Raw genomic sequence first — 14,603 nt, forward strand, 5'->3', positions numbered from 1 at the left:
ACTCTATTAATAAATCTTGCTAATTGTTTTTATACCTGGCTCTCTTATTTTCCTGATGCAATTTACTTTTTTTTTTTTTTTTTTAATTTCACTCAAGCTAATGTCTGGATTTTGTCATTCATTGTCTGTAGAATGAGTCATTTCTGGAATTCTTTTTTAAAATTTGACCTTTCTTGCTCCTCTTTTTAACACGTTTTTCATCCTTCTACTTTTTTTTTTTTTTTTTTTTTTTTTTTTGGTTCTGTCCTTCAAGTAAGTTTGAGTTTTCTGGTTTGGGACTTATTTTGGGGGGCACGCCATGAAAGGGGCCCCTGTAAGATTAGTATTGCCAATCTGTGAGTCAGAGAAGGCTTTGAAAAAAAGTATTTCTGGCCTGCATGGGTTGGCTTTCCTTGCGTTCCACCCCCCCTCAACCCTGGCTCCAAGGACAGAGAATATTTGAAGGCAAACATTTGAAGATCATGGGCTTTGCTTATCTTTCTAGAAGATCGCTTTTGCATAATGATCATAGCTAACACTCACATGTTGCTGTATATATACACCACACCCTGTCTGAAGAGCTTAAAGTGTGGTAGCTTGTTCTATTTCCCCCAAAATCCTGAGTGATCACCACCACCACCACCACCACCACTGATTTTTTTTTAATAAAGAGTGTGCATGAGCAGAGAGAGGGGAAGAGGGAGAAAGAGAGCGGAGAGAGAGAGAGAGAGAGAGAGAGAGAGAGAGAGAGAGAGAGAGAGAATCTCAGGCAGGTTCCATGCTCAGTCCAGAGCCCAACATGGGGCTTGATCTTATGAACCATGAGATCATGACCTGAGCTGAAATCAAGAGTTGGATGCTTAACCGACTGAGCCACCTAGATGCCCCACCACCATCATTTTTAATAAATGAGGAAACTGAGGCACAGAATGTATCAGTAGCTTGCCCACTTAGAATTGGAGGGGAAAACTGCTATCTGACTCCTGAATCTGCACACATCATCATTTTTATCTATTTTTATCTGTTGCATCTCATCATCTCTGATCTCTGGGAGCTTTGGATCATGGTCTTCTGAGAGCCGTTGCCTCTTCTGTAGGTTTCTTTCTTGCATCACAGCTTGGAAAGTGATGCAGAATTCCCAAGGCCATTACTGAGCCTGGGCTGAGAGAACTGGGAAGAAGGGAAATTATGAAGCCATTTTACTTTTTTTTTTTTAACGTTTATTTATTTCTGAGACAGAGAGAGACAGACATGAGTGGGGGAGGGGCGGAGAGAGAGGGAGACACAGAATCAGAAGCAGGCTCCAGGCTCTGAGCTGTCAGCACAGAGCCCGAAGTGGGGCTCGAAATCACAAACCGTGAGATCATGACCTGAGCCAAAGTCGGTTGCTCAACCGACTGAGCCACCCAGGCGCCCCATATGAAGCCGTTTTAAAAGAAACATCAGCCTCAGGCACCTGGGTGACCCAGTTGGTTAGGCATCCGACTCTTGTTTGCAGCTCAGGTCATGATCTTCTAGTTTGTGGGTTGAAGCCCCGCGCTGGGCTCTGCGCTGACATTGTGGAACCTGGTTGGGATTCTCTCTCTTCCTTTCTCTCTGCCTCTCCCCTGCTTGCTCTCTCTGTCTATCAAAATAAATAAATAAATACATACATACATACATACATACATAAATAAATAAACAAACAAAAAAGAAACACGAGCCTGTTTTCTATACTATTAACTGCGAATAGATGGGAAAATTCAATCTAAACATTCTATGAGACTTTGTAGTGTAGCAATTGTATATTTGAGTTTACAGATTCAAATTCTGAACTATATTTTTTAAAAATCAAGCACATGAATCTGTGAGGTTGCATAGTATGCAGAAATCCTGATGGGCATAATTCAATGTACTTGAAGACAGTACTTATCTTGACAGTTAACGTTTATTATGATGATGATTTACAGTAGAGGTGAGTTTCTGTAAAATATTCTGAGTGTCTGTTGAGTGTAGTTTTGAACACATTAGAAACTAGGATATTGTCTGATAAGGGTCATGGGTGGAACTGTTTGTCTCATCTCTGTTTTGATTTCTAACTCAAACATTAGACCCTTCCTATAGCCTTCCAAATCACAGCAAGTCTACAGCAAACAATCATTATTTCTACAGATATTCTATAAAGACTATTAATAAAATGCTGTCCAGGGTAACAGAAATGAATATGCTTACTTACATATATATTTGTACCTATGTGTTTGTGTGTGTGTCTGCACTGACACACACACACACACACACACCCCACTCAAATCCTGTGCAAAGTGCTAATACTCTTAATAGAATTATTTCTAATTATTAGATACCGTGAATAATGAAAGAAGCACATTGCCCTCTCTTGGTTACTCTAACTTTCATTTGCTGAAAAGCTTTTCTTTAAGTTATCATTTACTGAATGCTTATATACTACACATGTGATTAAGTGCTCTACAAGCAGCCCTGTGATTAAATAGGTATCACTATTCAGTTTTTCAGCTAAGACAGAGGCTCAGAGAGATTTGTGAACTGCCCAGTGTGACATAGTTCACCAGAGTGAGAATCTGTGAGAGCCCAGGTCTGTCCCACTGAGGCCCTGGCTTATTCCATAAAACCCACCTTCCTCCTTTCCGTAGACTCACATTTTTTAAGAAGTTTCCTGAGGCCTAGCTGTGTATCTCAATGATCTTTTATAATTCTTCTCTATCCACTTATGTAAAGCTTTCTCACTTCTGTGTCTGTGCTTCTGCTCAGCTCTCCATCTCCATTAATCTTCTCTGTGTTTTCCAGCTTTGGAGACATGCTGTCCTTCACCCTGACAGCCTTTGTTGAGCTGATGGACCATGGAATAGTATCCTGGGATACGTTTTCAGTGGCGTTTATTAAGAAGGTAATGCAGGTTGTTTTTTCAGGGCTTAAATTATTTTCATAGATATTTTGCTCTGCTTTGAGGATATGTTATAGTTGTTTCTTATAGTTATTTGTGTAAAAGATAGATGTGGTTGTTGAAAATATTATGCATGTGGGGGTCTGGGCACCTAACTTCTATGTGAAGATGACATTGTCTCCCCACCAGGATCAAAAGGGTGTGTATGTGAGAACCCACAGTCAAGGGAAATCAAGGAATCACGTTGTTTACACTACAGACGCAGTCCCTTAGGAGTCCCTGGACAGGATTCAGTTATTCTCAAGACCTAAGTAGAGTTTTTTCTATCCTTCTTCAACCTTCTCTGCCCTCAATCAGGTATTCAGGGAAGGGGAAAGAGGGAAAGCATATTGATTTCCTGCATACCTGGATTTGAAGCAGGGATATAAGAGAAGGAGGTGTGCTTGGGTCCATGCTTCTTAAGTCAAGCTCACTTGTAATCATGGTGCAGTAAATGTCTCTGGGATTGATTTCTCCTTCTTTAGGAGGAAAGTAATGAAGGGATGGGCAAGGTGGACTTGGTGTGGGAACAGAGGGCAGAAGAGCCCCTGCCATTCCCTGAAGGGAAGGGGGGTGTCGTTCCCTTATAAATTTACTTTATAAGTATAGATTTCTGGGAAGGGTTATGTAAAATAAAGAATTTCAGAGAATCTGTGCAAAAGCTGGAAAGTCAAAGCAAAATCCAGAAGAGTCACTTGAATTTTTTAAACCTTGTTATTTTAATCCATGTTGAAATCATGGTAGACTTACAGAAAAATCACAAAAAACAGTACAGAATGTTCCCAAATGCCCTTCATGCAGCTTCCCCTAGGTTAACATTTTGCATAATGAGGGTACAGTTACCGAACTAGGAAATTAACAGTGGTACTATTACCATTATTTGATTTCACCATTTCTTCTACTCATGTCCTTTATCTGTCTAAGGGCCTGACCTAGGATCCCACATTGCACTTAGCTGTCATGTCTCCTTAGAGTCTTCTGATCTGACAGTTCCTCAGTTTTTCCTGGTCTTTCATGACAGAAAGTTTTGAAGACTACTGGTCAGTTATTTTGTAGAGTGTCCCTTATTTTGGATTTGTTTGGTATTTGATGGTTAAATTAAGGTTACGCACTTTTGGCAGGAATGCCAGAGAAGTAGTGTCATACCTTTCTCACTCGGCACATTGTATCGGGGTACATGATGTCGACATGTGTTATTAATGGTGGTGTTGACCTTGGTTACATGGTTGAGGTGGTATCTGCTGGGTCCACTCACCGTGAAGTTCTTTCCCTTTTGAAGTTAATCAGTATCTTCTGGGAGATACTGCCTTGAATCAAAGGGCACAGAAAAGCCCCTAGATTGTCAAATGAGGGTGTTGGAATTGGGTGCCCCAGAGATCGAATGCTTACATGATACATATTTATTTCAGACAAGAGCTGATTGGGAACCAGGGCCTTCTCAACAGACCTCTGAATTCTCTTCCCTTATGTAAGGGCATAAAGCCAAAGGAGATGATTAATGGGAACTACTAGAAGAGGAAGCCTCAGTCAGTGGTACGAATTGCTAAAAAGAAAAGAAACAATTGTAGATGAGAAAGCCAAGGAAACGTAAGCAGTGAATGATGAATGTGAAGAACAAATTGCTGTGTTCTGTCTTTCTAGGATAAAAGTTCTAGAGAAGTAAGTTCAAATCTGAAGATACTGGGTTCTGTGGATTTTTCATACTTAACAAAAATGTTAACTCATACTGGATTATGGCAGGCCTTTCTCTCCTACATCCAAATTGCCTTGCTTGTCTGTTGTTAGAGCCTCTTTTGCTCTAAAAACAGTGCTGTTCTGAATGCAAATTCCTTGAGGTTGTATTGTGCTTTCATCCACATTATCTCTTTTGATCTCCAGAAATCCTTTCCAGAACAGAACAGACTGTCTTGCTATTACTGGTCAGGAGGGGAGGATACAATGGCTTGGGGAGGTTAAGTGATGTCATAGGGAGTGGAGTGTCACTGGTCCCATGGTTAAGGGCTTCTTCCCCTCATGCTATACACCTGTGCTTTCAAATGGTGGGAAAAATAGCTTCTGAAGATTGGTTGAACCAGTATCGCCTCTGTTCAGCCCTCCCCAACCTCACTGGTAAGAAGTTAAGTGATTTCTTCTGCTCTCCATTCTCCTTGGATCTTGTGTTTGTCCCTGTGCAAACACTTACCCCATTTTTGTGAATTCTTTGTTTTTTTCTCCTGGCTCCCAGTAGACCATGAGTCTTAGGAGGCTGGAACCACAGCTTTCTGCATGACTTTATCCTCAGGGCCTGGCACAGAGGAAGACCGCAATACCTTTGTGTGAAATGAATGAATGAAACTTGTTTTGGAAGAATTTTTTTAAAACTCTAGAACTTGAAGAAAAGAAGGAGTATAGTAACACTGTATTTAACTCTATTTCAAGTAAAATTTCAGTTGTGAATGGACAGGGATTTGAAAACTTTTTTGTTAAATGACGTGAGAAGTGGTTAGAGAGAATAACAATAATTTAATATTCTAATTACGTAAGAAAATGGTTTTCATTCATTGAAATTAAATTAAAAAGTCTAAGGAAGCAAAGACTAGCGGTCTTGGCAGTTTAAATAAAAAATTAAATATTTTCTCAAAAGGCAATACATTTAATGGATTTCACATTCTCATTCCTTGCCATTCTCTTTCCTTTGCATTGCTACTTAGATCTCAGTCCCTTATGAGAATCTGAAAAATGGCCATCAGAAAATGACTTTATAATTGATAGTTTTTGTAAGGTTAACTTTTTTTATTCATTAGCTGGATCAAATTCAGCACTTTCACAACCCAGGAATTGTATGCAGGCAACTGTCTTTTAAATGGAGCTTTATCTCAACAAAACTCATCTAGGAAATGCCCTGACAAAAGATGTTTATCTCTGTGGTCCAGACTTGGCTTCCTATTAATGCCAAATTCATACCACTTTGGAGAAATATTTTTTCCCTGCCAGCCCGTCTTCTTCTTTACTGTTTTCTTATGTGTGGATGGAGATTCTCGTTTACAAACTTTGTCTGCAATAAATAACATCATTTCATAAACATTTTGAAAGGTAGAATCCCTTGATGACAAAATGTAATGTTGCTTTTTAAAGAGTTGGCTACTTAGGGAGAGGGTGGGAAGTTGTGGAGAAGAAAGAAAGGGAAGAAAAACAAAACAAAAAACTAGAACTTTCTATCTTACCCTTTGGTTTTCCCCTAGCCAAGTATAACATCAGTGCCTTTTCTCAGAAGGGGTGTTTCATACAAATGCTCTTACAGCCTTAGCTCTGCAGGAGGGCCTGGTTCACCCTACATAGTTTTCAGCACCTGGACAGACATCCAGCCAATTCAGTTTAGAGACTCAGTAATTTTTACCTCTTAAAAGACTAGAGAGATTCATGGGCCTGTGCCCAGATAATTTAAAATATGGCAATGGAACTGCAGGCTCTCTGTGGTTCTTTTCAGTTTTGACAGCATGGAAGAATTTTAAGATCTCGCCCTAAGTTATTCTAAGAAGTGTTTATGTGATTTTAATAGTTTATATCTTTGATGCATGCACTGTGATGCCCCTTAGCTTTTTAGAAGCCACACAAATACTCCTCCGTATTATTTAGGTAACATTTAAAAATGAATGCAAGCATGTGGAGGTAGTATATATAATTATTGCTAACTCTTCTTACCTCTTCTTTCTTACAGTACAGACCTACTTTCACACAGCTGTGCTTTGGCTTAGGGCTGGCTCACCTGTGTGGGCCAAAAGTACAGTAATGGAGCCAGAAGTAATCCAAAGGCAAAGAAAGTCATTGTTTCTTTGGGGGTAGGCAAGAGAAATTAAAAATTTAACCAGAAAATCTTTACTGTTTCATAACTATACTAAGATCTATAGTTATTTAAAATAGACATAGAGAATAACGCTTGTATTTTGATGAATTTGTACATGACCTAATAAGGAGCCTGTCTACAGTCATTATGTTTGTTCAGTCAGCCCTGATGCCTTGGTTATTGGTACTTATTAGATGGAAAGATTGGGTCATTTAAATATCTGGTTAGAGGGGCGCCTGGGTGGCGCAGTCGGTTAAGCGTCCGACTTCAGCCAGGTCACGATCTCGCGGTCCGTGAGTTCGAGCCCCGCGTCGGGCTCTGGGCTGATGGCTCGGAGCCTGGAGCCTGTTTCCGATTCTGTGTCTCCCTCTCTCTCTGCCCCTCCCCCGTTCATGCTCTGTCTCTCTCTGTCCCAAAAATAAAAAAACAAAAAATGTTGAAAAAAAAAAAAATTAAAAAAAAAATAAATATCTGGTTAGAACCACTGACAGATAAAGGCAAAAGGTGGCAGTTAGTTTAAAAAAGCCACTAGTATTTTAGTACTACAAAATACTAGTACAAGTATTTTCACGTTCTCAAGCCACAGACTTGTACGTAGACTTCTAACGATCTGCATGCCTGCTGTCTGCGAGGCAGGACTCAGCTAAGTGTGTTACACAGAATGCTCCTTTTGTAAGCTGCATTAGGATTGCTGAAATGATAGGTTCCATATCTCACAAAAGAGGTGAAGTATAGAAAAGATTAATTTTTAAGAATATTTTGATGAAGGTAAGGGGTTAGTTTTATGGGAGAGAAATTGATAGAAATGGCAAAGGGAAATGGAATATGTATATGTAATTCAAATATGCCTGAATTAGAGCAGAGAACACAAACTCTTGTACAACATTTGAGCAAGCCCCCTGGGACCATGACGGTCAATAATTTGTAGGAAACTTTAAAAGAAGGTATAGTTTGTATCAGAAAATATTGAGAGTTCTGGTTGGATATTTTGAGAAAGGAAATGTTACCAAAAGGATATTTATGGAAGTAGAGGATAAATGTGTATTAGAGGGGAATCTTGAACATAAAGGAAAGTGAAGATGCAGTCTTAGTAATCCAAGAATGAGTTGGCCCCTGGGCCGATGTTGTGCATGTACAACTGAATGCGTATCAAAGGGGAGACATTGCAAAATGTGTTCGTAGTGATAGAAAATAGGGGACTGGAATTATAATCACTAATGAATATGGCAAACTTGGAAAAAGGTGATAATTGAGAAAGGAGGATTAAGAAGACAATGAGATAGGTTTTCACACCTTTTAATTTAGGCTTTGTTGGAATATCTACTTGGAGTTATACTTTTGGATGCCAAGAATAAGCAATTAATGTACTTCATAGTAAATGCCTTTTTATTTTCCTGTCTTTGCTAGACTATAAGGTCTTCGAAATTAAAAAATCATGTGGGTTTTGCTCATTTACCTATTTCCAGATCTTAGGACAGTGTAAGCCTCTTTTATGGCACACAATCCATACTAGTACTTGAATAAGTGAGAAGAGTGTGTGGAAGCTACAAGGTAGGGGGGCAGGTATTGACAGTAGGCTTTCAGGTGGAAGCTTCTCCAGGAAGTCTTAAAGGTACATCCAAATTTACTAAATGGGGGCAAGAAAAGGAGCATGGAAGGTGGAGAGATAGTGCTGAGAAAAATCGGAAGTACTGTCAACAAATTTATTTGTGAGTTCTTCAGCTTTTTTTTTAAATTGAGTACCAGGAATTATGCTGGGATAATGGAAAATGGTTGAGGTGGTGTTGGTGAAGAAGTCAAGGAATTGACATTCTGTTTAGAGGAGGTCTAAGTGAAGTATTAAACCGTGGGCTCAGGATGAGGGTAATTGGATTTTTGTCAGAAAAAGATGGCCTTAGCATGGTAGATTGGACAGAGTGGAGCAGACTGTGAGGATTAAGGCAAAGGCTTGCCAGGGACAGTAAACACATTGGAGAAGTTTATTAGCCATGAAAGGAGCTGAAGCAGTCTTTTGAGAATCTTAAAATTTTCATACTCTTCCTGTGCTTTATGCTATAAAATAATAGCTTTCTGGAATATAAAGCCATAATATTACCATACTATACTTCTTCATGTCATCTATTTGCCACCCCTGAGATCCAGATGTATCTGGGGCCAGAGAGGGTATTGGTATCTGTATCCACTACCCTTACTTCCACCAGGGAGTCATTAGCTAGAAACAGTGGAGACGGTAACTGTGGTTGCCATGGGCACCTTTGTGTTTAATCTTGTACAAGGATGGAGAGGGGATGAGGAGAAGGGGTCAATGGGACAGCAGAAAGGAAGAAATTAGTGCCAATGGGGGGAAGCAGCAAGTGTCGATTTGTCATGGAACCAAATTATTTAGCTTTTAAGAAAGTAGTCATTATGTTGATATAATAACAGCCTTTTAGTGTGAGTTGTCAACAGACAGGAATAACTTTTAATGAGACCTCTAAAATAAAACCTTTATGGTACCCATGTGTTTGGGTTACTGTGATCCATTATTCTAACCCTTATTTTACTTCCCTCTTACATTGTGATTTATTGTGTTTGAGGCCTTAGTGATTCATTCCTTAGGGAATATATTTTAGTGCTTAAGCTATTATTTTAACTTTTAGCACTGCTCATTTAAATGTTCTCCTGTTTGCTAAATTTGAGATGAAAGGAATGTATTTTAACCATAAGAAATTGGAAGAATGGGGGAAAGAGTGTTTCATTGTTGACTAATGAGGAGCGTAGCCAGTGCCTAAGAAGTTGCCAGTTGGATTGTGTTGACAAGTGTGATTTGTGTGAATCCCTTAAGAATATAACCAGGGTCATAATATGAACATAAAAATCATGAATCGTGTGGGGGAAGGAGTAGCCTGGGAATGGAAGGAAATGGCTATTAGTATATGTTGAAATTACTGTCTCAAAGAAACACAGGAGTCCTCACAATATATGTGTTGAAATCATCTGCCTCTGAAAGCTAAAACCCAGAAGAAAAATCCCAGAAAAACCAGAAAATAATTCTTTGAAGCTGTCTCCTTTTTAAAGTTGCTTATTATTGAATTATAGAAATAAGATATAAATATTGCTTTGTAATATGTAATACGAGCAATCATCGCTGACTTGATGTGTTCCTTACTATCCTGCTATAATTCTAGATACTTTTCATCCTCTGTGTCTGGTGTTTCTTAAGTGAGCTCCTAATTTCCTTAGTTTGCTCCCTTCTGGATTTCTATGCTCTGTTTACCTCAAGTAGTCAATTGTGTCCTTCTTGGATTTTCAGATAGCAAGTTTTGTCAACAAATCGGGCATGGACATCTCAATCCTGCAACGGTCCTTGGCCATTTTGGAGTCAATGGTGCTCAATAGCCATGACCTCTACCAGAAGGTGGCTCAGGAGATCACTATTGGACAACTTATCCCACATCTTCAAGGGTAAGCATACCACTGCCACCCAATCCATGAGGAGGGGAAATGGTTCTGGTAGACAGCCACCATGGAGCTCTGGGAAACACTTTGGATTGGTTTGATTAAATAGGCAGAAAAGGAATCTTGATTTGACATATAGGCACACCGTGTACCAGACCCATCCCCCATCACACTGAAATGGCACAGTGACTTGCCTGTGGAGTGGAGCGGGGGTGGGGGTGGGGGGCATGCCTGTTCCCAGTACCTGGCTCTTCATAGGCAGTCAGTTTTGATGAATGTGGTAGATACCGGTAGAATTTTACTTTTAACGAGGCCTAATAGGACAATTTGTTCTCTTGAGTTCTCAACAGTATCTTTCCTTAGTCATTAAAAATAGTGTTTTCTGTGATGAGTATTTTCATAGATAATTGGGAATTTTTAAAGGTAGGCTTCTTTCTTAGGCTCAAGGTGATTACAGTGACCTTCAGTTTTGTATTTTGTAACGTATGTGTTTTATCTCTAGCGGCTTGAGCTCTAAGATGAGGCCCTGAACAGCCTGTAGGCTTTCCCTTCTCTCTACTCTTAGGTAGTTAGTAAGGTTGCCTCTGAGAAGCACCCCCCCTGTACAATGCTACTTTATAAATTAACCTATTTGGAGTTGCAGGTGGCAACAAACCCCCTGAGGTAGCTTACACAAGACCAGGGGTTTACTGAAAGAATACTGGTACACTTTCTAGAACCCAGGAATGACTTAAGTAGCTAAACCTTGACAAGGATAGAAACTATGGCCTCCTCGGAGTCCTCACAACAGGCTTTTCTCTTGTGTTTTGGTTGGCACTAAAGTGACTTGGCTCCCAGTAACTACCACCCCTGTTCTCTCAGGACACATTTGCCAGTTCTCAAGAGGAAATCTGATTGGCCTTTTGGGGTTGGGAATGCAGGCTGGGGCTGTGAGGGAATGTTCATTAGTTCTCAATATGCCAAAAATGTTACCTGTTATGTTTATAATGTAAACTACCAAAGTGCATTAGATGTTTCTTTCATTTGGAAGGGGGGATGGTGACCAGGATGTAATAAGGTTTTAAGTCACACAAGCTATGCATTGTGGCCTCAGGGAAAATGAGCACATGATGATTGTGTGCAAAATGATGATTTTGTGCAAAACCTGTCTAGAAATAATACCAGTTTCACATTTCCCTGAATGTGAAATGCATTATTTCTATAGTCTGTGTCTTTTCTCTGAATCTCGAGGGCATACTTGAGCATTCACGGTACATTTTGCCAAAGTGGAGAGTTTCTTATTTGGCAAGTGCCATGCTGAGGATTTTATATACATGAACTAATTTTATCCTAAAAGCAATACCTTTAAGAACCTGGGTTCTCACCCAGTGTTACAGATGAGGAGACGGTGTTTTGGGGATACCCCATGAACTCTTCCAAGGCTACATGGCCAGCCTGCGGAGCACTGGGCTTTAGATTTCATCCCTCCAAGGGCTGCGTTCTCAACTTTGCTTCTCCCTAAATTATTTCTAAATGTAGCTCTCCGGCTGCTCTTTGTGCCTTGGGTCCTTCTTGTTTACTCTTTACCATGGAGCTTCCATGAGATTTTTGCTTCATTTGGAATTTCTGACTTCATTTTGGTAAAAAGAAAATTTGTAAATTTAAAAAATAAAAACCTGTTGTTTTTATTATTTAAAACGTTTTTGTTTGAAAATAGATTTTTAGAATATGTAATATCATTGCCATGGAGATAAAAGTGGTATCCTTTATAATAAGTCCAGGAGTGTAGGGACAGGCAAGTCTGGTCCCTATATACTTCATGCAGCAGACAGAAAATCACACACACACACACACACACACACACACACACACACGGCCCCTGGGTTCATGTTTTAAGCCTAATAGAGGAGAAGGGGAGAGAGCCGGCTGACCACCTATCCCCAGGGAACAGTGTGTTGTCCAGCTAGCAACAGTAGTTGTACCCCCCACCCTCCCACTGTGTTTCCTGCCTCATGATGATGATTGAAATACATTCTCATTCAGTGACAACTGCATTTTCTAGGCCATGTCTTTCTCTCTCATCTTTTTTTGGGGAGATCACGACCCTTATGATGGTCTGACTCAGAGGTAGCCTGTTCTGACTTTCTGTATTGTTTGTGTCTTTACAGGACAGATCAAGAAATCCAAACCTATACCATTGCAGTGATTAATGCACTTTTCCTGAAGGCTCCTGATGAGAGAAGGCAGGTAAGCTGGATTTCTTTTGTCTTAAGACTGTACCTGGGACTGGCAACTTTTGGGGCAGTGAGTGCCCTTTCCTTTCCATCCTGGGGAGTCCTTGGGCATCCCTGCTGCTCTGCAGCCCGGCTGGCCAGCCTGGGCTCGTTCACAGATCCAGTGGGCACTAGTTGGAGGTGTGCAAGCCCTTGTCTGAGGAAGAACACTCGGAAGGCTCTGGAGGCAGAGTCCTTTCATCAAATGAAACCCAACGTAGAAACTCGAAACATAAAGAGATGAAAGTGTTACTGCTGTGGTGGAAGCAGAGGTAGAAGCCTTGAGATCTTCTGTCATGCCATTGAATGCTTCCTAGGGCAAGAGAGGTATTTCTTCCTGCCTGCAAGCTGTTCTCCTTTGCCCATGGAGGTTTAAGATGGCAAGGACAGGAGGGAGGACACGCAGATGGCTGCTACTGGTTGAGATAACTGTTCCTATGTCTGGGGAGCTCTTTGCTCCATGACATTTCTGTTGTCCACACATGCATGTGGCGGGGAGGACTGAGCAACACATTTCCCTTCTTCTGTGCAAACAAGGGAAGGGACCCTTCGATGGACCTATGTAAAACCTGTCCTTTGATACTGTCCTTTGTCTGCAGATCTCTGGTTCTTCTGCAGTGAAGTAAAGGATCATTATAGATGGTGCTGTGGGAGAAGTAGAATTTTGCACGTCTTGGAATATAGCTTGCACCTCAAAATCCATTCCTGTTTTTTCCATCAACATAACATATATTGTGTTACCTTGGTCACAATTCACTTCATTTAAAAATGGGTTGGAAATATGAGATGTTTCCACCAATAGCAAGTATAGCGGGAGCTCTGTGACAGTTACCACTAAATTGTTTTAGCAGAGCTTAGAAGCTAGCATGCTACTGGACATCATGTCAAGAATTTTAGTTTTTAATTTTATTTTCTTTCATTGCCAAGGATTTTAAACCTCAGTGACTAAATGTGAGGGCTTCTGGTTTTTCATTTAGAATCATTTGCTTATTCCTAGGGGGTTCTGTTTGCACAATGAAGGGAGTGGCTTTGTTGTTTCCTGTGTTTGGTTTGGTGCTGGCCTGAGCCAGAGCGGGGGGGGGGGGGGGGGGGGGGGGGGGGGGGGGGGGTTGCCTGCCCTCCCTAAGCCTGTGCTCCAGGCTTTTTTAAGGGGATTTTTAAGGTGGATTTTTAAGGGGAGCGTGGCCAGTGGAATCCTAGGTGGCACTGCCCTCTTAATGTCCAAATATAAATTACTGAGCTCATGATAACCTCCAGCAGCCCAGCGAATGGCCTGACAGCTCTCACATGTGCAGTCCTGACATAGGCATTGGAAAAGCTTGATCCTTCTACTGGCCAGATCAAGGACACCTGGCAAACTGGTAGCTGAGTGTGGAGTGGGGGTCAAGAAACCTGCTATCTGGTCTGACCTCATGGGCTTTTCCTTCTTCCTGTGGAAGAAGAGGTTGGATTTGGGGAAGCAAAAACTCATGCCCACCCTAAGTGCTATGATTTCACTTGGATCCCTAGATCTAAACCTGTGTAAGATGCATACACTTTGCATCTTCCTGGTACACCAAGATGTACTGTTAATCTTCTCAATTTGTATCAAATGACCATGGAGAAATAGGGAATCAGTTGCCTATTGTACTGACTCCAGAATAATGACACCAATGAAAATATAATGGAATACCAACATAATGTTAGGTTTGGATTTTGTGAATCAAATTTTATTTTTTGAAAAGTAGGCAATATGAGACTGAGATGACACGGATTGGCAATATATTGCTATAATGATAATAAATCACAAAGGATAGTCTAATAACATTACATAATTTAAGAAAACAGTCCAACTAAGAAAGATAGAGTATATATAATCAAGCCAAAAATTTAGACTGTAATTTAGTCTTTGAAATAAAAACAGCGACAACATGGAAAATTAATTTTGACTCTATAAATTGTGTTGAATTTAAGATGAGTCCATGACTATTGTTTGTCAAGAAAAGGAATATTTTAAATTTTTAATTTAAAAAATGTTTTTCAGTGCATTAAGAGAGAGTTGGCTCTAAAAATATAATTTCAAGTACATGACAAAAAAAGTTTGATGTTATTTCCTGAAGGTTAGTGGAGCTTGTAAAGCAGAAGATCATACTAATTGGGGATATCACTTCAGTTCTATTATATATATTGTTAT

At 40.2% G+C, this 14,603-nt stretch overlaps 1 protein-coding gene across 6 annotated transcripts in view; it reads left to right on the forward strand.

Moving 5' to 3' along the window:
• ELMO1 (engulfment and cell motility 1) overlaps positions 1–14,603 on the forward strand; it is a 538,367-nt gene that overhangs the window by 189,807 nt on the left and 333,957 nt on the right. For all 6 annotated transcript variants that reach the window (XM_058728689.1, XM_058728687.1, XM_058728686.1 and 3 more), the window contains 3 exons: positions 2,782–2,881; positions 10,033–10,184; positions 12,326–12,404. In XM_058728689.1, coding sequence (XP_058584672.1) covers positions 2,782–2,881; positions 10,033–10,184; positions 12,326–12,404 — 331 coding nt within the window. The remainder of the gene's footprint in view (positions 1–2,781; positions 2,882–10,032; positions 10,185–12,325; positions 12,405–14,603) is intronic.

The sequence above is a fragment of the Neofelis nebulosa genome, chromosome 4 (assembly GCF_028018385.1).
Source record: "Neofelis nebulosa isolate mNeoNeb1 chromosome 4, mNeoNeb1.pri, whole genome shotgun sequence".
NCBI lineage: Eukaryota > Metazoa > Chordata > Mammalia > Carnivora > Felidae > Neofelis > Neofelis nebulosa.